Here is a 23,947-nt window from a genome sequence, read left to right as displayed (position 1 = left end):
CAAATACACTCCCAAGTTAAATCCATGCATATTGGAACATTTAAAGCTGTTGAATCTGTAGAACCTTCAACTAAACGCCTGTTTAGAAATTTTTTTCACTGAACTATTGGATATCTTCATGGAAGTGTAAATGATCTCAAAGCTCTAGTAAAACTGTGTGAAATTTCGATTTTGTTAAACAAGACGACGATATCAAGTCAACAGTGATGTAAATTGACACCGTTGGTAACCCCACTCGGATATAAATTTATTTGAGTGAGTAAGTGAGCTAAAATGTATTGTCACATCGGCAATATTTCAGTCATATGGCGATGATAACAAATTTGATATTTATATAGAATATACATGTATATTATATAAACCTGTCGGCAAAGGACAGTAAAACAACTAGAATATCACAGTTCGAATTTAAAACTAGCATGTTAAATTGAGATGATAGCACTATTTTGGCAATACACAACATAAAAGCAGGCTATAGATTGCCAGCAAGTGAAGGAAAATCACCATACGAGGGGCCATGGTGACTTACAGTTGTTTTGCTACCTTTGGTATTTGCTTGGTAGATATAAATTGCTTAGAAATGGTCTTAACACAGGACAATGAATTTTACAATACTGGATATTCTATGTAGAGTGAGTGAGTGAGTGAATTAATATTTATCGTCACATCGGCAATATTTCAGCCATATCGTGACGAGAACAGTATATAATTATGTTATAGATCAATAAAGTAGGACATTAAAAAACCTGTTGACGAAGAACAGTAAAACTACTAGTGTATCACAGATATCCATTTAAAACTAGCAAGTAAATCTTATATATTGGAACTATAAAAGACAATACAATATAAAAACAGGCTATAGATTGCCAACGACTGTCGGTAGATCACCACACTAGGGACCATGGGGACTTACAGTACATTTGCTTCCTGCCTGGCCCTAGCTGGATTTACATCATCCCCTCAGCCGTTGGCAATTGAGATATATCTAGCCATACATTAAAACTACACATATTCTACGATTAAAAAACGGAAAGTTGAAATTTACTTTGAATGTTTTGGGACTTACGTACCCTCTCAGGAGGACAATACTTTTACAGTACCTTAACCCCCCTCGAGGATACAGCCAATAACAATCTGTGTTACTAATTCAAACTTGTAATCATAAAATATTTAGCTATTTACAAATCTGGTAACAAATTTAATTCTTTTAAAAAAGCAATCATTAAATGAGGACTTATATTAGTAAAAAGATCCTTCATAGTTCGGGAATTGAAATAGATATCCCTTGTGATGGAGTACTCAACACAGTCAAGCAAGACATGCTTGACCATGATTCGTTCATCAAGGATACAAACGGAGGATCCTACCTTTTAAAACATGCGAGGATCCTCACTCTTCAAATTTAATAGGTACTCATGCGTATATCTTAAGTGTAGGCCAATACGACACCATCGTCAGTGATGACCTCTTCAAATCTGGACTGACATTAGTAAAGATTTGCCAAGTATAAGGTGTAAACCGATATAGGGTTTTATTTCATAGGTAAATTTATTGATATACCTACTTGTTATAACGGTGTCCCACTATTTTAAAATTTACACCTAAATTTGCATCAGATCACGGATATAAAGATCTTATAGCAGCTTTGTAATCAGAATACCAGGGATCTGATAATCTTTGTTTAAATAAGTGGTACATCACAGATTTGTAATCTGAATATGGGATCAGAAGTGGTGTCACAGATTTGTTGAGTGCTGCCTTGGCAGTAAGATCAGCCATTGTGTTACCAGAAATGCCAACGTGGCTGGGTAACCAACAAAAGACGATGTCGCATTTGCCAGTAGCAAGCTCATTATACAATTCAATAATTTCTAATAAAAGTGGATGATTACAAGAAAGATTTTTAATAGCCTGAAGACAAGAAAGAGAATCGGAAAAGATGATATATTGCTCATAGCCGAGAAGATATTGTTCGGGATCCAATGACAGTGGCACATGCCACCGCGCCACCATCCTTGGACCCATCTGTAAATAAGGATTTATGAGTATTATATTTAGTTTTTAATTGATTATATTCTTGTTTATATTGTAATTCATTAGTTACAGATTTCTTAAACTTTGTCAGAGTTAGGTCAACTTCAGGCCTCACCAGTTGCCAAGGAGGAGAAGAAAGAAGACGGGAAGGAGCTATATTTTCCAGCTCAATGCCGGCAGCAGAAGTGAAGGGCTTAATTCTGTGCCCAAGAGGCGGAACAAGAGAAGTTTTTTTGTTGTATAAATCCTCATAGAGGGGATTAAAGACACAGTTAAATGCAGGGTTAGACTCGCTAGAATATAGTTTAGTAATGTATTGTAGAGATAGTTTTATACGACGTTGTGTAAGAGAAGGCTCATCTGCTTCCACATATAGACTATCAATAGGTGAGGTTCTAAAGGACCCAAGACAAAGTCTTAGGCCTTGGTGGTGGACAGAATCAAGTAGTTTTAGGTTGCTTTTGCAGGCTCCACCTTATACGATGGAGCCATAATCACGTTTCGAGCAGACCAATGATCGATATAGGTGGAGGAGGGTAGCTTGATCCCCTCCCCACTTTGAGTTGGAAACAACTTTCAACAAATCGAGTGCCTTCAGGCATTTGGCTTTAAGGGATTTAATATGCGGCAAAAAGGTTAAATGGGAGTCGAAAATTAGACCCAAGAATTTGGCCTCTATTCTATGTAAATGAATAGGCATCATCTGTACGCGATTGTGTGGTCATTCAGTTTTTACCAAATCCATTGAAAGGACAAAATTGGTACTGACAACAAATTAGGTAGTAAGATCTTTCTGTTCTATTCAAATGCAACTAACCACAATATGACAAACGAAAGAATTTATTTTGCTTTAGCCTCTAAGTACCAAGCATCCCTTGGAAAGAGGAATCCAGCATCTATGCTGCATCCTTCTCACATATGTAATGGAAGTGATAAGCCGATGTCGCGTCCTCCCACTTGTACGCTGACTGGAACGTTGATATGAATGCTTTACATTTCACATGCATACAGTTAGGCTCAGAGGTCGAACGCCAGTCAGTAAAGCCCACCTCGGTGCCGTCAGCCCACATGTATTTTCCGTCTTCATACAACATTCCCATCCAGAAATGTGCAGCGCTCTGCTCGTCAGGCGGGTAGTCTGAAATCACACATCATATTCGTCAGTAAAGGCATGCTTTTGTTAAACTCTCTTACCTTGGGTTGAACTTTGAACCAAGTCGAACATTTCTTGATATGATCCAGATCAGCAGCGACAGATGACCACTAACTTAGATTAGATCTGTTGTGATGTTAATCTATACTTAATATATCATGGCTCATAAAGAAACTGTGCATACAAAAATTTAAAATCTAAATTTATCAAACCTGTGTAGACACATAAGGATTTAAACTCAGTGATTAGTGACATGTATCCAACATGCATGCACGTGCCACGTTCCGTGATGTCAGTGGGTTCGTCCTGGAGACGTGCAATACGTTGTTGCACGTGCATTCCGGGAAAGAGAAACAGAGCAAATGAATGCCACACAATACTGTCACTTTGGAAAGCTCAACCCCTGCCCTTGCAATCGTTCAAAAAATTAAACGACTATTGAAATGCATAGCATGCCAAGGCTCACGTCTGCACAACGTCCAGAGGCCATTGGGATGGTCTGTGAGGGAATGTCTCAACGACAAGTGGCTGAACATTTCCACTGCCACCGGAACACCATTTCTGGACTGGTGAGACACTACCAAAACACAAATGACGTCATCGATCGGCCACGTTCTGGACGTCCACGTGTAACAACGCCAAGACAAGACAGACGGATAAGGGTGACCCATTTTCGCCACAGGTTTCAGACTGTAGTGATGACTGCCCGAACCATCCCAGGACTTCACCGTATCCACCCCAACACAGTTCGACAATGTTTACGTCATCACGGGATCAGACCACGACGTCCCGCCATACGGCCTTTCCTGACACAACGTCATCGACAAGCTCGCCGAATGTGGTGCCGAAACCTTGTTTTGGTGGAAAATGTTGTTTTTACAGATGAGTCCAGGATTAACATTTCCCATTGTGATGGACGTCAACGTGCCTATAGACGCGTGGGAGAACGTTATGCACAGGCTGTGTCTTGGAGAGGAATCGCTTTGGTGGTGGTTCTGTGATGATTTGGGGTGGAATAACAGCACGCCAAAGAACTCCTTTGGTGATTGTTCAGGGCACCTTAACTGGTGCGGGCTACAGGGATCAGATTCTTCGACCCGTGGCAATTCCTTTTCTGCAACGTCATGGCCCTGGGTTAACATTCCAACAGGACAATGCCCGCCCTCATACAGCAAGGGTTGCTATGGATTTCTTGCAACACCACAACATTGACTTGCTGCCTTGGCCTGCAAATTCATCGGATCTCTCCCCGATAGAACATGTTGGGACGAGATGGATCGACGTTTACGCCGTTTTCCTCATCCGCCAGATAACGTCCTTGACCTTGCAACAGAACTTGAGAGAATCTGGCGTGACATCCCACAAGCCTTCCTTGCACGTTTGATAGGCTCTATGCGTCGTCGATGCACTGCTGTTCTCAATGCCGATGGTGGACATACCCGTTATTGAGCTTGTGACATGGTCGTTTGACCCCTGTCCCGCTTGTGGACTCGTGATGTCATTGTAATTGACTTTTCAATTGAAATTCTCCCGACTTATTATGGTCTCATGATTCCTCCATTAAAGTTTATATGTACCTTTGACATTGTTATCGTACTTATCAACTGGGATAATATTTTGACAATGCACAGTTTCTTTATGTGGCTAGTATATATCATGCTATCTGGTCAAATTAAGGAATGTATTGCGCAATACTCCATACAACAAAGGGACTTGCTCAAAGTGCGCACAAATGTTTAAAAAACAAACACATCGAAACTCACATGAATCAGAATTGTAGAAGGTAGTCGTAAATATGAGCTTGGAGAGAGTTACTGTTTGTACCGACTGAAAAGGATGTGTTTTGATATTACGCTTGAACACTTGAAGGGATGGTGCTGTACGTAGTTAAGTGGAAGTGAGTTCCATAGTGCAGTTGCAACTGAAGCAAAAGAGCGGGCACCAAATGTCTTGAGGTTGAATGATGGAGGATCCAGCAGGTGTTGGTTACTGGATCTGAGGGCACGAGCAGGAGTGTATGGTGTGAGAAGATCACACAGGTATGAGGAAGCCGTGGAGTTAACACACTGGTAAGCGAGAGTGAGTACCTTGAAATCAATTCTTTCATGGATCCGTCACCAGTGTAAGGAATCCAGAATGAACTGTACGTCACAGGACGTCTTAGAACGGGTAACAAGATGGGCAGCTTTATTTTGGAGAGATTGTAGGCGCTTTACCTGAGTTTTGGAGGCACGTGTAAGCAGACTATGTGCTTGTGTGTTCGACCGTGTTACAGAAATGCTGTATGAAGACAGCTAGTTTGCAACTATTATTGGAACTAACTCCCATGGTGGTGACAGAAAATCCAAGACGGCCGCCCAAATTAGATTGTTGCAGATATTTTCGGTTCTTTGTAAAGTGAGTAACGTTTCATTGAACAGCAACAGGTTCCATCAATCACTGATGATTCATAGCCAGTGGTTGTTTTGTACTAACCCATAATAACTAACGATAACAATCGCTATATGGAGATTCGAACCCTGTACTGGATTAACAGATCCTGGCACCACAACAGACAGATTTCATCTCACAGAACTCTGAGACCTGTTGACAAATGGACCTAATGTGCATCCTATAAGTATCAGTCAGTTTAATAGAAAGGAACCTTACTTATTGATTGTTCTCCTCTTTGTCAAAATACAACAAAGTGTCGGGGTGGGGGCGTTGCGGGTGGGGGTGGGGTTATGGGGTCTGTTGTAGTTGTCTGTGACCGAGAAACAAAATGAAGAACATGCTCTTGATATCTGTAATAACAGATGATAACACAACAACCACATCGAATATGACGTCTGTACTTACATTCCTTTATTTTCTTCACCAGAAAGTCATTCTCAGCTTCCGTATTAATAGAGACGAGGTCGGCACCAAGAATACGACATCTAATTCTTGCAGAATCCCATTTGACTTCATCCAGCTCCAGTATATAACAGTGGTCTTCAAATTTCACAAAGCCAACAGCACACGAATCTACAGAATGACAGCGTGAATGGAGAGGTTTGAAAACTCATTTTCATTCACATTCACATCAGAAGAGATTAACACAACTGCAGACAATAGATAGTGAAGCTACAGGGTCATTACAAAAGTTAATGACTGAAATGTATACACAGACATGTTCACTTAATTTGTAAAAAAATCACACAATGAACATGCATATATGACCATACACAGAGCTACACTTTCATTTCATCAGACCATTGGCAGTCGCAGTGGTGCATTTCAATTAAAAGTTGAAGTCATTAAAAATGTACTGATACAAAACAAACCAGACTGTGCTATTCTTATTCTATATATTGGAAAGATTTACAATGTGTGTGTGCACAAAAGTCCTTTCGTCGTATGTTAACTATTTATACTACTTATACACAACCATGTTTTGAGCATTTCCATTGAATATTGAATAACATTGTATACTTTACTTGGTTCTGCTGTAGTCGTTGTTGTCGTCGTCGTAGAAGTGGAAGTGGTTGTGTTTGGGACTGTGATGGGGGTTGTGTTTGGAACTGTGATGGGGGGCGCATTGTGAGAGAGCAGCCTCGAGTCTCTGAACTCTCTCATAAGACACGTCCACCTTCTCCTCTATCACCCGCTGACGTGCCCTCTCCACAGCAATCTCCTTCTTCAGAAGCTCATGTTCCTTGAACTGATTCTTAAATTCCTCTTTTATTCCCTCCGTCAACTCTTTTATCACTTCCGACCGAACGCGTTTTGCGTTCTCCTTTAACTTCAGAATACAGGTATTTGTGTCGTTTTCTTTATCCTCTATGGCATGAAGCTTCACTATCATCATCAGGTATAACACTGCAGCTACAGCGTGAAGCTTAGCTCTGTCCATCATGACTGCTCTATGTAGTTGTGATGTAAATACTTACTAGCTTCGGCATAGATGCCACTTTGATTGTAACCGATTTTGAGCGAGTGACACATCAAATGACAGGAAGTTTTAAATTAGTTAAACTAGATGATAGCAGATGTCAAGCTTGTTATCGCTTACAATATAGGAGTTGACTGGTGCCTCCTTCAAGCTTGTATGACTTCATATTGTGATTGTTTGAAATGGAATGACAGAAACATTGTTCCTCTGCTACCTTTTGAACGTATAGAGGTTCACGCGTTTATGTGGAAAATAACAAACAGAAACGCTTGATGTACAGGGAACTAAAATGAAAGGTGTCCAGACAATCGCTATTTAGACAGATTTGTTATCACTATCCCTATCACTATTTTTAAAGGTGCTATACTGATGTCACCTTGAGTATGTCGAATGGCACTCTTCTTTAACATTCATGACTGTCATTAGGTTTTCTGTCACCAGAGTAGTCTCCACCACGGTCAGGAAGCGGAAAATAGATATATTATTATAATAGATATAATGTAAGTACTTGGATGTTGTTGTTCTTGAAAAGGCTATTGTCAGTCTTGCCGTGTGAGTTCGGGTGTTGTCATGTTGAAAAATGACGTCGGGCTTATTAGTAACTCAGTACTGTATTTATGTTCATTCTAAAAAGATGAACACATTGGGAAAGATTGGGTTGATTATCTTCCACGGATTACACGGATGTAGTTTTGGTCGAAATGATATGTCATCTTTGTCGATCTCGGCTGGCACTCTTCTTTAACATTCAGGACTGTCATTAGGTTTTCTGTCACCAGAATGGTTTCCACCGCGGTTAGGGAGCGGAAGATATAATCTTTAATATGTCTCTTTAATAATAAGAAACCTAATGGAGTATCGCATTCACCGTAACGTACTTTACTTCGCTACATTTCCGGATTCGAAGCATTACTTTGAGTTGCAAAACAGTGGGTTTTATACAAAGATTACTTGACAACTTTTAAGTACCTAATACCCAACTCAGAAATAATCTTTTAGTTATTCAATTTAAGTTAACTTTGGTTTTTTTTGGCCTTTGCTATAATCAAATACGACCTTTTTTATTGCGAATGAGTTTACAGCAGAATAGACACCCTTGTTCCAATCAAAGCATTGAACATTTTAAAGTAGTTGACCCGAGAAGCTTCAACTAAACGTGTGTATGCAAATGTTGTAAGACCTCGTTTAGATTTGACTTTTGTATTTGAACGTCTGTTTGAATGTGTTACATGGAAGTGTAAACGGTTTCAAAGCGCTTGTAAAACTATGTGAACCTCCGACTGTGTTGAACAAGGTGACGATATCAAATCATTAGTGATGCAAACTGACGCCCTTAGAATATCCAAGTCCTGAACCTATATGTAGAGGAAAGGGCCTTTATGTGGATTCAGATGTAATTTGTACATGCGTGTGTGGGACATTCAATTTTTACCCAATCCATGTAAAGGAAACTATCATGTGGTTCCTAAAATTGGTATTGACATCCAATCAAGTAGTAAATCATCTATTCACATTTCATGCAATTACAAATAACCACAATACGAAATACAAAAGAGGTTTTTTTCCTTTAGCTTTAAAGTACAAAACGCAACCAGGAAAGAAGGTTTTGTTTGGCTGTTGTTTAACACCGCACTCAGCATTGTGCCAGCTATATGATGGCGGTCTTCAAATAATCAAGGCTAGACCAAACAATCCAGTGATCAATATCATGAACATCGATCTACGCAATTTGGGTATTATGACATGTGTCAACTAAGTCAGCGACTCTGGCCAGCCGATCCCATTAGTCGCCTTTTACGTCAAGTATGGGTTGCTAAAGAGCAATTCTAACACGGATCTTCACGATTCCTTGGAAAAAGGAATCCTGTATCTATGCTGCATCCTTCTCACATATGTAGTAGAAGTTATAAGAATGTCGCCCGTCCTCCCACTTATAAGTTGAATGGAACGCTAAAATGGATGCTTTACATATCGTTTGCATACAGTTAGGTTCTGCCGAACGCCAGTCAGTGAAGCCAACCTCAGTGCCGTCAGCCTACATGTATTTTCCGTCTTCATACAGCATCCCTATTATATCTAAAAATGTGCTGATACAAAACAAACCAGACTGTGCTATTCTTATTCTATATATTGGAAAGATTTACAATGTGTGTGTGCACAAAAGTCCTTTCGTCGTATGTTAACTATTTATACTACTTATACACAACCATGTTTTGAGCATTTCCATTGAATATTGAATAACATTGTATACTTTACTTGGTTCTGCTGTAGTCGTTGTTGTCGTCGTCGTAGAAGTGGAAGTGGTTGTGTTTGGGACTGTGATGGGGGTTGTGTTTGCAACTGTGATGGGGGCGCATTGTGAGAGAGCAGCCTCGAGTCTCTGAACTCTCTCATAAGACACATCCACCTTCTCCTCTATCACCCACTGACGTGCCCTCTCCACAGCAATCTCCTTCTTCAGAAGCTCATGTTCCTTAAACTGATTCTTAAATTCTGCTTCAGAATTCCTTATGTTCAGAAGCTCATGTTCCTTGAACTGATTCTTAAATTTCCTCTTTTATTCCCTCCGTCAACTCTATCATCACTTCCGACCGAACGCGTTTTGCGTTCTACTTCAACTTCAGAATGCAGGTATCTGTGTCGTTTTCTGTAAGCGCTATGGCATGAAGCTTCACTAACATCATCAGGTATATAAACTGCAGCAACAATGCGAAACTTAGCTCTCTTCATCGTGACTACTCTATGTAGTTGTGATTTTAATATCTGGACCTACTAGCTTGGGTCCAAATGTCACTTTGATTGCAACATATTTTTGACTGATTGACCTATCAAATGACAGGAAGTAGTAAATTAGTTGATAGTAAGTATCCCGCTTATTATAGGGGGCAAAACCGGTATGATTGGTGTCCACGTAATGCCGATTTGACACAGTATTGTGATTGTTCGAAATGGAATGACAGACACGCTGTTCCTCTGCTACCTTTAAATGTATAGAGGTTCGCCGGTTGATGTGTAAAATAAACAAACAGAAATTGAGTGAGATTTAACCAGATTCGTTATCACTCACACTATCAATATTTTTAAATGTGCTATACTGATAACACTTAGTCACTTCTCACAAATGCTCTAGTCTGTATGTATGTATGTATGTATGTATGTATGTATGTATGTATGTATGTATGTATGTATGTATGTATGTATGTATGTATGTATGTATGTATGCATGCATGCATGCATGTAATGTCATGTATGTATGTATGTATGTATGTAATGTAATATGTGTGTGTATGTATGTATGTATGTATGTATGTATGTATGTATGTGTGTGTGTGTGTGTGTGTGTGTGTGTGTGTGTGTGTGTGTGTGTGTGTGTGTGTGTGTGTGTGTGTGTGTGTGAACCTCCTTTGTTTTCCCCCTCTCTTTGGGTATTTTTGGCCGTACTCCATTCTACCCACACAAATCACTCCAGATATATGCAGACATAAGAAAAAACATTGTGCATGAGTACCAGGAATAGCAGCAAAGCTCAATTTGTCTACGCTTGTGTTTCCAGCTGTGTATATTAGATGTCAATGACCTGTGTTAGCTGACGTGGAGAATACACTGATTCTTGAAAATGATCATTATATCATTAATGATAATATTTCTCAGCAGACTAAGAAGTGATTGTCTTCCCTGTGTAACCAAAAATCGGATAGCCTTACTTGGCTCGTCACGCCGAAGACCCGGGTTCGATTCCCAACATAGGCACAATATGTGAAGCCCATTTATTGTGTCCCCTGATGTGATATTGCTGGAATATTGCTAAAATCGGCGTAAAACTAAACTCACTCACTCATAGTCGCACATCCACTGTAAAACGTAATCAGCACTTTAAGACGTGGCCAAACAAAGCTATATGAATAAAAGCGACTGCTCATATTATCCAGATGCAGCATGATACTATTTAACCATGGACTACTGTCCACGTACACGGATGTAGTTGATTGTGCTGTGCTATTACCACAATCAATCCAAACTATCTTTCAGACATATCGCAATAATGCCCTCAATATTTTGTGGATAATGCTGCTTTATTTGCTATGGTAAATTTGCTAGCTTACCTCGGTAATTTTGATGTTTGTGAAACCTCTACGGTAGTCTTACCAAGCAGGGTCATTCAAATAGTTCAGTAGAAGTGGTTGGTTGTGTACTTTTAGATGTGGTAAGTATGTTAATATTTACCCGTGAATATCATGAGCAAAGCCCACGTGGCAGAGCAGAGCAAGCACAGTTACTGAAATTCACCTGTTAGTCTTTACATTCGTGCCATTGGATGTGCATAGAGCCATAATAATTTAAGGCAAACCCACATTCAAAGGTTTGCAGCTTATAGTAGGAGATTCGGGAAGCTGAGGTGAAACATGGAAAAGATGTGCCTACACATCTGAGTGTGAAAATAAGAAATAATAACCAAAATAATTTGTATAAAATGTAGATTTTTTTTTTCACACGACTCTTATCTCATTGTTCAAAATGAATATCTTCAAGCTGTTTTCTCATAAAATGTTTTCATTATCGATACTATCCGTAATGTGATAGACATTTCGTAACAGAGAAGCTATGTCTTATGGGACAGCCTTTGTTCAGCCTTTGAAGCATCGTTTCTCGATTTACATCTTGAACAAGATGACGACATCACATGATTGATGTTTCCAGTGGTTACCAGTTTCCCCACTTGGATATTGTGTGTAGAACAAAGAGCATAATCTGTGGATTCAGATGGAATTGTAAAGGTAAAGGAAAACCGTACGAGTGTCCTGAAACTGGTATTGACATCCAATATGGATGTATGATATAAAACACTTATGCAAATAGACATCACGATGATACGGAAAAAGTAAATACTTTAATTTGTTTTCTCTTTAAAGTTTAAAAAACGCCTTGACGGAAGTTGTCTGTTAGTGTCTCTAGGACGCATTCTTCTCACAAATATAGTGAATGTCATCATTCCTTCGTGCATCCTCCCACTTGTAAACAGACCGGGATGCTGTAATGAATGCTTTACATTTCCCGTTCATACAGTTAGGTTCCGATGTCCAACGCCAGTCAGTGAAGCCCACATCTGTACCGTCAACCCACATGTAGTTTCCGCCTGCATACATCATCCCCATCCAGAAATATGCAGACTTCTTCTTGTCAGGCGGGTAGTCTGAAATTACACATGAATAATCACAAGATCGAATTTTTGAGGTGCAAAATTTTGTAATTTGCGTAAGTGATATGTTATTAACTCAGTCTTCATTATGATCATAATCATCGATGGGGGATTTGGAACTTGGATCAGCGGATCGTATACATGTGAGCTCTGTGGGGATGTACAGCGAATTCCCGTGAAGGGTAATAAAGTTTTTTGTCTACTCTTGACTTGTCTTGTCAAGCACTGGTTTTACCTCCTCAGCCTTCCGAATTGTGGCACCTTTGACAAATGGACCACCAGCGCGTCTTCTTTGCAACAAACAAATGGTCATTATTATTTCTAAAAAGAATTACGAAAGGTTTCGGATTTCTTAAAGAGTTATTCAGATTTCTCCTCATTGTCTGAATACACCAAAGGCAGGCTAAAGCGCTACAAGAGCACAGATTGTAGTGTTGGCCGTGCCTGTGAAACATATATGCTCTTGCCATACATAGGAACAACTTATACTTGCATTGGATATGATGTCTGTACTTACATTCCTTTATTTTCTCTATCAGAAAATCGTTCTCAGCTTCCGTATTAACAGAGACGAGATCAGCACCTAGAATACGACATCTAGTTCTTGCTGAACTCCAATTGGTTTTATCCAACTCCAGCAGGTAACAGTGTTCTTCAAATTTCACAAAGCCAGCATCACACAATTCTACAAAATAAAACAACGTTGATGGGGGGTTTCCAACTCTCATTTTCATTCACTCTTTAACAACAAAAGAGATTCACATACTTGGAGGCAATTTGAATTGTATACTTGACATTCCAGCTTCACGGCTATTCATGTATGCTATGAAATAATGCAAGGATATTCAATGGAAATGTGTTTTATAACGTAATAGTTTATATAGTCTAACAGTTAATAGGAACATTCGACAGATTTGTCGTTGGCTATAGAGTTTGATGGATGATTGGCCAAGCGCCCTACTGACCATCATTTGCCATGAAAAGTCAAACTCATTAATATCGCGTGAATCCGCCTCTATTCACAGAACAAACTTGAAGTCGGTGAGACATGCTCCTGATCAAACATTCAGTATTAAATTGATTCATTCAATCTTATTCTTCCTGAAGGTAAGAGCCAAGTTTGTTGCGAGTGGTTGGTGGTCTGTGGATATTGACGCTGACGTACGCGCCGTCACGCGATATCCGAGTGACAAGACATGTACAAGTCTTGACTGTGTGCTGGCCATGGTGAGGTTAGTTATGATCTTCTGTTGAATGTACACATTAACAATACGAGCCCTGCGTGCTCTTTCTGCAACACCAAGTGGCCTCCATGTTGTCATGCGAATGGCACCTCGTGAGGCTCCAGGATGTTTTGTAAAGCTAGTACTCGCCAGACACACGTCCGTGATAACATGTAAAGGTGTTCCGCCAGTCACACACCATTACTGAGTCATCCCCCCAACGACCGTTCTGTTCAAGTCACAACATTGGAACACAACAGTCTCGTTTCCTGTTGACTGGGTTCCGTCCAATTACGCAAATTATTAAAATAACCAGTCCAGAATTTTTAGACGAATTCATTCAGCTGGATACATAAATATTAATTAGTATTATTTGATACATCTAAGCACTTGTATATTGCAACACTACGCTCCTTCTAACCCTTGCAAACACGTCGTGCAGCGTGCTCTGTCGTACAGCGTGCTCTGACAAACGGATATCTGTCAATCGTGGAAATCTCAAAACGAGGCTCCGCCGTTTGAAAATGTGGCGGTCTGGTACGGACTTAATATTATATTAATCACATTGTGCGTTAAATAACTACCTTGAATAAGCGCAAAGAACGCATATCAGGTGTAACCAGTGAGCCAGATGACTTGTGAATCATTTTACTACCTCATCAAACAGAGGTAGTCTGTGACGTCTTAGTTAAGGTAATGCTGCCTACACCTCGCCATAAAATATAGAAATACGATGTTATTAAAGTTTAAACTTAGAATTAACTTGTAAATGCCATTTTGTTATGAAACAAGGAATTGAAATTCAGTGTAATCATAGTTGTGTGTGGTGTCTCTTTTCACTTTCACATGAGAAAATTCGGATCGGCTGAAAAGTAGGTCATTTCTGAATAGGTTAATGAGACTTGTGTTTCGGTTTGTAACGTTAACGTTAACTTCTTTATTTCTCCTTCAACCACCCAGCGGTGGTACAAGAGTACAAAAGCATCGGATTACTTAAAAAATGACAAGATGGGGCTCAGTTAGCATATAAAGTGTGATAGTATACTATTAATAAACATCGATAGCTTTTTCCATTCCGCTGTTTTCTTTGTACACACTAGTTGCTTGAAGGTAACCAGATTTTTCCATTTAAGGTATTGCAAATGGATATACTTTAGTCTACTATCATTAAGTAACTACATCTTAGTAAATAATGAAGTTCATCAGCTATTGTCGGGGGAGTCGCATAACTTACATGTTCTATTTTCTCAGGTTATGCCCTCCCAGCGGCCGGTCTCAATGGGTAGAAGGTGGCTAGTTGTTCTGAATTTCAGAAATGGGATATAAACATTAGTTGGAAGAAAAAAGTAACGTTCAAATGTTAAAGAGTCTTTTATAGTCCTATAATAAAGAGCCTTGGGGCTATTATTCATTAAAGACCACCAGCTCTGAGTAAATTGGTCTTTTAAAACTAGTTCGACCTTTAAGGCCAGCCATTCAGTGTTAACACACTTTGGCTTTCTGAAAAATATTACTAAGACCTAAATGATTTAACGTACATTCAATATCATTTAACCACTTATCTTGATAGTCATAGTGCTGTGTTTGTAGTGTAACGAAGTTGTGCAAAGTGTGAGATAATTTAACGTTTGATATTTTAGTTTCAGCAAGGGTGTGCCAACATTTAATCAATCGCTTTACAATCTTAATTCTCAGAGGATACCTTCCCGTTCCTCTGAAGACCATGTAAGTTAGGGTAGATACTTTAAGATTACAGATGAGTTTCAGAAACTTCAAGTGAACTTTTTCAATAATTTCCAGTGATTCATGTCCCCAGGTTTCACATCCATAGCATAGCATGGGAACAACCATTACATCGAAAGCCCGGATTAAACAGTCAATCGGGAAGTTAATATTTCTTGCCGTTTTTAAAAGGCAAAACATAGCCTTACTTCCTGAATCAGTTAAACTTTGGTAGCGTGTACCAACCTACCAGATCTATGTAGTTTTAAGCCTAGATACATGTAAAAGTCAACAATCACTAGTACATGTCCTCCGAAATAGAATATATGTTTACTTTTAGAAGGTACTCTACCACTAAAGATTACAATTTTGGTTTTGGATATATTGACATCAAGTTTCCACTGCACTCACTACATACCGAACGAATTTAATAATCTCTGGAGTCCATTAGGACTTTAACTAACAAGTACTGCGTCATCTGCATATAAGAGAATAAAAATGTGTAAAACAATATTCACGTCTAAACCCATATCTAACGGCATTCCGCTCATTCCAGCTGAGCCACACTCTATTGTTCCTGTCAAGCACGGGCAAGGTCAACATTTATTCATCCGAAAACAATACGTTTTACCAACGATGATTGGTCCAGCCCTGCCGCTCTTCCCACCAACGACGTCTGCAGTATTATGACGGTTTGTTAATCATGGGATAACGCCGGACAAGCAGGTTCCATCTCTGTAACCCATTACGAATCGCCTGTCCATTCACTCTTACATTTGTAGTTCAGTGATGCTCATCTCCAATTTAAGAGACACTTTGATCGTGGTTTTGTAACACAGTCGTTCTGATCGACCAGATCGACGTCTGCCATCAACGTTATTTATCTGTCAACATTATGATTGTAATCTGCTAATTATTGACTGTCACGTTTCTCTGCATAGGTATAATGAACACGTTATGAATGGAATAATATTACGCAAAACATCCTGTTGTTAACAACATTGTTCTGCTTCAGAAATATATGTAACTTGAATGTATATGGGCCTAAGGCCTTTCGTACTATAAAGCATTGATTCATTGATTGATTGATTGAATGGAATACTTATTTTCAAATCCATAAGCAATCATACAAGTTGGTTCTCAAATAATATCACCCCACAAATGGAATATCGATGATTTTCTAAAAGTATATTTTACTTGGTTTTGCTGTAGTCGTCGTAGTCGTCGTCGTTGTCGTCATAGTGGTGGATGTCACTGTGTTTGCAACTGTGATTGGGGCACATTGTGAGAGAGCAGCCTCGAATTTCTGAACTCTCTCATAAGACACATCCACCTTCTCCTCTATCACCCGCTGACGTGCCCTCTCCACAGCAATCTCCTTCTTCAGTAGCTCATGTTCCTTGAACTGATTCTTAAATTCCTCTTTTATCTCTTCCTTCAACTCATTTATCACTTCCGACCGAATGCGTTTTGTGTTCTCTTTTAACTTCAGGATACACGTATCTGTGCCGTTTTCTTTATGCTCTACGGCATGAAGCTTCACTGTCATCATCAGGTAATAAACTGCAGCTACAGCGTGAAGCTTAGCTCTCTTCATCGTGACTACTCTATGTAGTTGTGATTTTAATATCCGGACTTAGGAACTCGGGTCCAAATGTCACGTTGATTGTTAGTTGTTATGAGGGAGTAGGGGGGAAGGGGGAGAGAGAGAGCATGTCTAATGGCAGGAATTAGTAAATTATGTTTACTAAGTTAATGTTGCCTTATTATCGAGGTTAATATACAGTGTTTGATTAATAACGATTTAGTGCTGATATGAATTATCGTGGTTGTTTGAAATGTAATGCCACAGGAAATTGTCCTCTGCTACCTTTTGAATGTACAGAGATACACCCGTTGATGTGTTAAATAGACAAGCAGCGACGCTTACAAAGAGCACAAATGGAACTGTGCTGACAATGATTCCAGCAACGTTATTCGGATTTTCAATGGTGCTTTTCTAATAACTATTAGTCACTACTTGAGCAATGTATGCTAGTTTGAAACAAATACATATTCCTAAGGCAAATACCAAACTCACTATATATCCAAAAAGTGTATATATGTATATAACTATTTTTTACACTACTTCAGCTGACAAAACTGATAGGAAGATAAGAAACGGAAAATTGAATAAGTCATTGTAAATACAGAATCGTTCTGTACTCCACATACTATTCATTGGAAATATAATAAACAAGAATGGTTTCAGCAAACTGCAAATATACAACATTCCGGTCGGTATAATATACAAAACAACAAAAAGTTGGATATTTTGTTGAAAATGTTCATTTATATCAGTTCTGATACTATTTGTTAGTAGAATATGGAGTGATTATAAAGTATTGCCCCAACCATCTGTCATTGTCAGTGTAAATGTATACCACTTGCATGTGCATGTAAAGAAATATAAGGTGATATTGTTCACACGTCATGTCACATAACCCAAATTTTAACAAACATATTATCTTATCTCAGTATCACACTGTTATAACACAATTCATTTCCGACAAACTCTTGGAAATCACGCACTTCACGTCTCACTGATGTTATGATTGTTTACAAAACATTCATTGCAGGATCAGGCCTCTAACCGTCTCTGACAAGTGGTATAAAAATGGAGTTTATATATTTACAATATTCTTAATAATATATTATTTGTCCTGTGCATTTCCTTATCATACCAAACGGCACTGTTAGCTGTTTGACATAGCGGGGGCCAAAGAACATGAACAGTTTAAGATAGCTTAAAGATCAATTACAATGCAAATAGCTGATCACGACCCATGTGCTCTACAAGTGTACATGTCCAGCAATGTTGCTGACACAAAACACGTGAAGCTAGTTAGAAATGGTCAGATAATTAGAATCATGACTTTTGTCGCTCATTGTCATCCTTAAAGATAACAACCTAACATAATATATTAAGACATGTGCGACCCCGACCTATGTCCACCTACTTACCACGAGTGTATATGTTCGGTAGAACTGCTGACACGACCTGGCCACTCTGTAGCAGTAGGACAAGGCCTGGTGATGGATACGCTCCGTAAAGTCGAAAATATAGACCAATGTTCTTATACATGGCGCGGGAATGTCGGATAAGGCAATCCATCTCTAAATACCCCATAAAAAGTCATAAGAATTGTATTTAAAATAAATAATTTATATTTTTTGAAATACGGAAACCACGACGGGCAAACTTACGAGTGTACCTCAAGGAGAGATGTAGGTACAAAAATTAGAGGGCGAAACATATATACGCTTCCCAAGGTAACAATACAAAGGTTCCCCTCCAATACCCGACTGAGGACATTCCAATGCAATGAAATCCCTACGAGAGTGAGGATATCATTTTAATTTCAAACATTATCATAATTATTGATTATGATGCATGTTTGAAAATGGGTACGAGTTTCGTAAAACCGGAATTTACATACAATCATGACATATTATCTAAAGACCTTATGCAAATAGGAAAGAAAACAATACGGAAAACGAAATTGTTTATTTGCTTTGGGTTTGAAGTAGAACACACTACATGAAGAGAGAAATTTTGTGTCTAGGACGCATCCTTCTCGCATATGTAGTAGAAGTCAAAATCAGTTCCTGCATCCTTCCACTTGTAAACAGACTGGTATGTTGAAATCAATGCTTTACACCTCCCATCATCCATACAGTTCGGTTCTCCTGAGGTAAAGTCATTGAAGCCTACCTCTGTGCCGTCAGCCCACATGTATTTTCCGCCCGCATATATCATCCCCATCCAGAAATATGCAGAAGTTTTCTGGCCAGGCGGGTAGTCTGAAATTACACATAAAGGATCACAATACATGTGTATCTGTGTCAATAAATATGTTTGTCTTTCTTTGATGGACGTTCAAAACTTCCATAATTACAAAATATCTGTGTGTTCTCGCATCAATTAACCGAGAGGTTTCTAGTCAGGGATATCACACTGGACCAGCATGACTTACAATCATAATCGGTACTGGAAGATGCAAAAACAGGATCAACAGATCCTAGCACCGCAACAGGTTACACCACAGGTTTCCGAAATGTGGCACCTTTGACAAATGGTCCACCTGTCCGTCTTCTCGGTACGAAAATATTGCTAGGAATTTATGTTATAAATACAAAGCATTACGAAATACCTGTGGCATTTTAAAGAGATATTTGATTATCTCCACTTTGTCAAAAAACACCAAAAGGTGGCTAAAGGGTCACGTGTCGAACTGTGGTAGCAGGTTGTATCTGAAGAACAATAAGGAGACGTCGACATGTGTTCCTGCCACACATCTAATACTTGCATTGGATATAAGTCCGTATAGTACTTACATTCCTTTATTTTCTCCAGCAGAAAGTCGTTCTCAGCTTCCGTATTGATAGAGACGAGGTCAGCACCAAGCACTCGACATCTACTTCTTGCAGAAGCCCAACTGGTTTTATCCAGCTCCAGTATGTAACAGTGGTCTTCAAACTTCACAAAGCCAGCAGCACACACCTCTACAAAATGAAACGTTGATGAGGAGATGTACAAAGCAGTTTTATTCACTTTGTGACAACAAAACAGATAAAAAAAATTTATGAGAGCAGACGGGGGAGCTACAATGTAGAAAATTATGTAAGAAAGTGAATGACTGAAATATAGTCCACAGTGTCAACAAAACATAAAAATGATTGGAGACAACAGATGGAGAATCAAGGGCACAAAGTATACAGGAAAGTGAATGTCTGAAATATACAGTACACATGTCGACTGAGTGTTAATTAAATGACACAATGATACATACGTAGCTGAGTATCAACAGTATCTATCGACATGCACAGTGGTACATATCAGCCAAATCTTGAATCCTTTCTAAATGTACCAATACACAACAAAATGTCAAATCTGCTGGTCTCATACGATGTAATAGACGTATATGAAGTTTTGGAAGGTTAAGTATGTTCACTGTGACATTCTGGTTATTTGCTCAAACACGTCACCTCATTGTGCATTTTGAGGATATTATGTTTAAATATCGAACACACAATATATACTTTACTTGGTTTTACTGTGGTCGTGGTGGTGGTGGAGGTTGTTGTGTTTGCGGCTGTGATAGAGACTGTTGTAATCATAGCGCATTGTGAGAGAGCAGCCTCGAATTTCTGAACTCCCTCATAGGACACATCCACCTTCTCCTCTATCACCCGCTGACGTGCCCTCTCCAGAAGAATCTCTTTCTTTAGAAGCTCAAGTTGCTTGAACTGATTCTTAAATTCCTCTTTTATCTCTTCCGTCAACCTTTTTATCACTTTCGACCGAACGCGTTTTGTGTTCTCTTTTAAGCTCAAAATACACGTGTCTGTGTTGTTTTCTTTATGCTCTATGGCATGAAGCTTCACTATGATCATGAAGTATAAAACTGCAGCTACACCGTGGAACATGGCTCTCTTCATCGTGACTACTCTATGTAGTTGTGATGTTAATATCTGGACTTACTTGCCTGGGTCTGAATGTCACTTTGATTGTAATTATAAGCTATTATGAGAGAGGGACATATCTAATGACAGGAGGTAGCAAAGTAGTTAAACTAGGTCACAGCACGTATCCAACTTATTAGTGAGGGCATCATGCAGTGTGTGAGTGGTGCCCATTTAATGACGGGATGAATTATCGTGATTGTTTGAAATGGAATGATACAAACACGGTTCCTCTGCTATCGTTTGAAAGAGATCCATCCGTTCATGTGTAAAATAGTCCAACAGAAATGTTTGACTCACAGAAATAAAAGGTAAAATGAAATGTGCTAACAATCATTTAATCGAGATTATTTAGCCTGATTTGCAATCACTATCACTATTTGTAAAGGTGCTATTCTGATAACTGTTAGTCACTTCTCAAGGCGAATATCATAAATGCCATATTCGGGAAATGCAAAAAATGAAGGGTATTTCGAAAGATGCTATAGTGATAAGTGTTAGTCATTTCACTCAGGATGAAAATTCTTAAGGAAAACACACACAAATATATTTTAAAATTCACACATACGCGAACACACACGCTCATTATATCAAACCCACATACAAAACATTCATAACATACAAGACTGACAGGAAACTATGAAAATAGATCCGCATGCCCATCGTTGCTGTACCAATCGTATATCATATTTTTCAGTTTACTTCTATAAACTTATGTTATAATTTGCTGATCATTGTTTGACGAATATGAGTCTGTTGCTGTCTACCAGTGCCATTGCCTGACAACCGTATGAGGACCTATACCGAAATGACAGAAGAAAGAAGCTCGCACCGATAAAATATCATGCTTTTACCAGCGCTATTACTTGACAACCGTATGAGGACCTATACCGAAATCACAGAAGAAAGAAGCTCGCATCGATAAAATATCATGCTTTTACAGTTCGTTTCGATCTTCTAAAACCTTAATCAGAGAGTATAAGTATACTTTGAACGTATATTTTACAAACATTACACACAATTAGAAGGTGTATATACCCTGATACTTTTATTCTTAAAAATGTTCATTACATCAGTTGTGATACTATTTGGTAGCACAATGAGAAGTGCTATAAAAGATTTTTGAAAACAGTATATATGTCCGATAAATATATAAAATTATTGTCCTCCTGAGAGGGTACGTAAGTCCCAAAACATTTAGTCAATCTAAGTGTACCTGCTTTTTAATCGTAGAATAAGTGTGTTTTTAATTTATGGCTAGATTTCTCTTCTGTCGCCAATTGCTGAAGGGATGGTGTAAATCCAACTAGGGTCCATGCAGGTAACAAAAGTAATGTAAGTCCCCATGGTTCCTAGTATGGTGATCTACCTTCAGTTGTTGGCGACCTATAGCCAATTTTTACATTGTATTGTCCAGAAATAATTTTCTACTTTTAAAGATATATGCTACCTAGTTTTAACTTAATCTGTGATAATCTAGTGGTTTTACTGTCCTTCGTTGACAGGGTTTTATATATTATATGTATGTATTATAAATTTAGAACTAGTTTTAGTCACGATATGGCTGAAATATTGCCGATGTGACTTTAAATCTCAACTCACTCACTCACTCACTCACTCACTCACTCACTATTTCAATGTCCAATGTTCTCGTCACGATATGGCTGAAATATTGCCGATGTGACGTTAAATAATAACTCACTCACTCACTCACTCTGTGAATATCTGTGAGCACATGGTTTCTCCGGTACAACAACGGTTATTGCTGGCAACAACAACAATCACATAGCAGAATATATTTCCGATACATGATTACAGCAGAATTTCTGACACTACGAAATATGAAGCTAATTAGTAATGGTCAGATAATTTGAATGAATTATATCGCCCATTATCACCCTAACAACATAATAACATAATATATCCAGACATGTGTGGCCTTGACCTGTGCCCACCTAATTACAACGATTTTATTTGTCCATCAGAATTGACGACACTGTGAAATTTCAAGCAAGTAAAAATGTACTAACAAAGCAGAACGGTGGTCGCCTATCTGCAGGCATGGCAGGCAAGCAATGCAGTCGGCAAACAGCAAAAAGACAAGCCAGAGACAAGGAGGGACGAACACTGACCAGCCAGTCCAGCCCATCTTCTGCATAAGTGTCAGTCCGACTGGTATCTTCCCATAAGATAGACCTCCCAAAAGACAGACCGCTTAAAACAACACATTTTATGGTTGGTTGCATAAGGCTTAATTAAGCTGTACCCTTGATAATAATGGTATGTGACCAAATAAATAAAGACAAGATTAGGTATTAACTATAGTTTTATCAATTCATGTAATGAATTATGATTTTTAAATTAAAAGACATTTTGCATCAACATATATGTACATCAACATATTTGCCAGATCACATTAACTTGTCAATATTATATTTAAAAAAATCATTTATATACATGTACCTATCAAACATATGAGACCAAGCACTATATTATTTTACATCACATGTTTGTCAGTGCACAGATAACACTTTTTAAAAAGTCACTTCAACATCATCATTTTCTCCTTCACCTTGTTCTTGGCATACAGGGGCGGTGGGGTAGCCTAGTGGTTAAAGCGTTGGCTCGTCACGCCCAAGACCCGGGTTCGAATCCCCACATGGGTACAATGTGTGAAGCCCATTTTCTGGTGTCCCCCGCCGTGATGTTGCTGGAATATTGCTAAAAGCGGCGTAAAACCAAACTCAGTCAGTCAGTCAGTCTTGGCATACAGGTAGCCATCTAGAAGGGTGCTCGGAAAAAAAATCATAGGGAGAAAGTTATGGAAAAAGGTCATGGGAAAAATAACTATTACAAAACATCCTGTTCTCCAGTTATATACTTTGTTTATACCGAATTTTATAAATGCTATTTCACTTTCATCTTCACATGATCTCAAGTAATTAAAACATCCTGTTCTCCAGTTATTTGCAAAAACTAATTCAGCAACTGTTATAAAAACGTCCTACTCTCCAGTTATTTATACTTGTATGATCTTGAGTGTTTTCTTTATGAGCATGATGTACCTGGCCTCGAACATGTAAATAAGCTGTAATTTTACAGTTAACAGAAACTGATATAGAGACAAGCAATCTAAGGGATCCCGGCCCCAAAAATGTTTGTTGATTCACAAACCCTGATTAGCATCATCATCATCATCT

At 38.8% G+C, this 23,947-nt stretch overlaps 2 protein-coding genes across 3 annotated transcripts; both read right to left on the bottom strand.

The window, feature by feature from the left end:
* Positions 1-2,858: 2,858 nt before the first annotated feature.
* LOC124283118 (C-type lectin domain family 4 member M-like) lies at positions 2,859-16,854 on the bottom strand. Of its 2 annotated transcripts, XM_046719146.1 has the most exons (4): positions 16,638-16,854; positions 9,357-9,569; positions 6,026-6,193; positions 2,859-3,172 (listed from the first exon to the last, which is right to left on the bottom strand). In XM_046719146.1, exons 1-4 carry the CDS (start codon positions 16,837-16,839, stop codon positions 2,931-2,933), a joined length of 825 nt encoding a protein of 274 aa, XP_046575102.1. In that variant the 5' UTR covers positions 16,840-16,854; the 3' UTR covers positions 2,859-2,930. The 2 variants fall into 2 exon arrangements, with proteins under 2 accessions (XP_046575102.1, XP_046575103.1); XM_046719147.1 differs by lacking the exons at positions 2,859-3,172; positions 6,026-6,193; positions 9,357-9,569 and adding exons at positions 11,974-12,291; positions 12,815-12,982 and having other exon boundaries at positions 16,440-16,854.
* Positions 16,855-18,774: 1,920 nt separating this feature from the next.
* On the bottom strand, positions 18,775-20,966 carry LOC124283119 (macrophage mannose receptor 1-like). The gene is made up of 3 exons (XM_046719148.1): positions 20,330-20,966; positions 19,620-19,787; positions 18,775-19,085 (listed from the first exon to the last, which is right to left on the bottom strand). The coding sequence occupies exons 1-3, from the start codon at positions 20,721-20,723 to the stop codon at positions 18,844-18,846; spliced, it is 804 nt and encodes a 267-aa protein (XP_046575104.1). The 5' UTR covers positions 20,724-20,966; the 3' UTR covers positions 18,775-18,843.
* Positions 20,967-23,947: the final 2,981 nt, after the last annotated feature.

This window comes from Haliotis rubra, unplaced genomic scaffold (assembly GCF_003918875.1).
Source record: "Haliotis rubra isolate DU_JTF1 unplaced genomic scaffold, ASM391887v1 Scf31, whole genome shotgun sequence".
NCBI classification, from domain to species: Eukaryota; Metazoa; Mollusca; class Gastropoda; order Lepetellida; family Haliotidae; genus Haliotis; species Haliotis rubra.
This window is presented reverse-complemented; position numbering and strand designations above follow the sequence as displayed.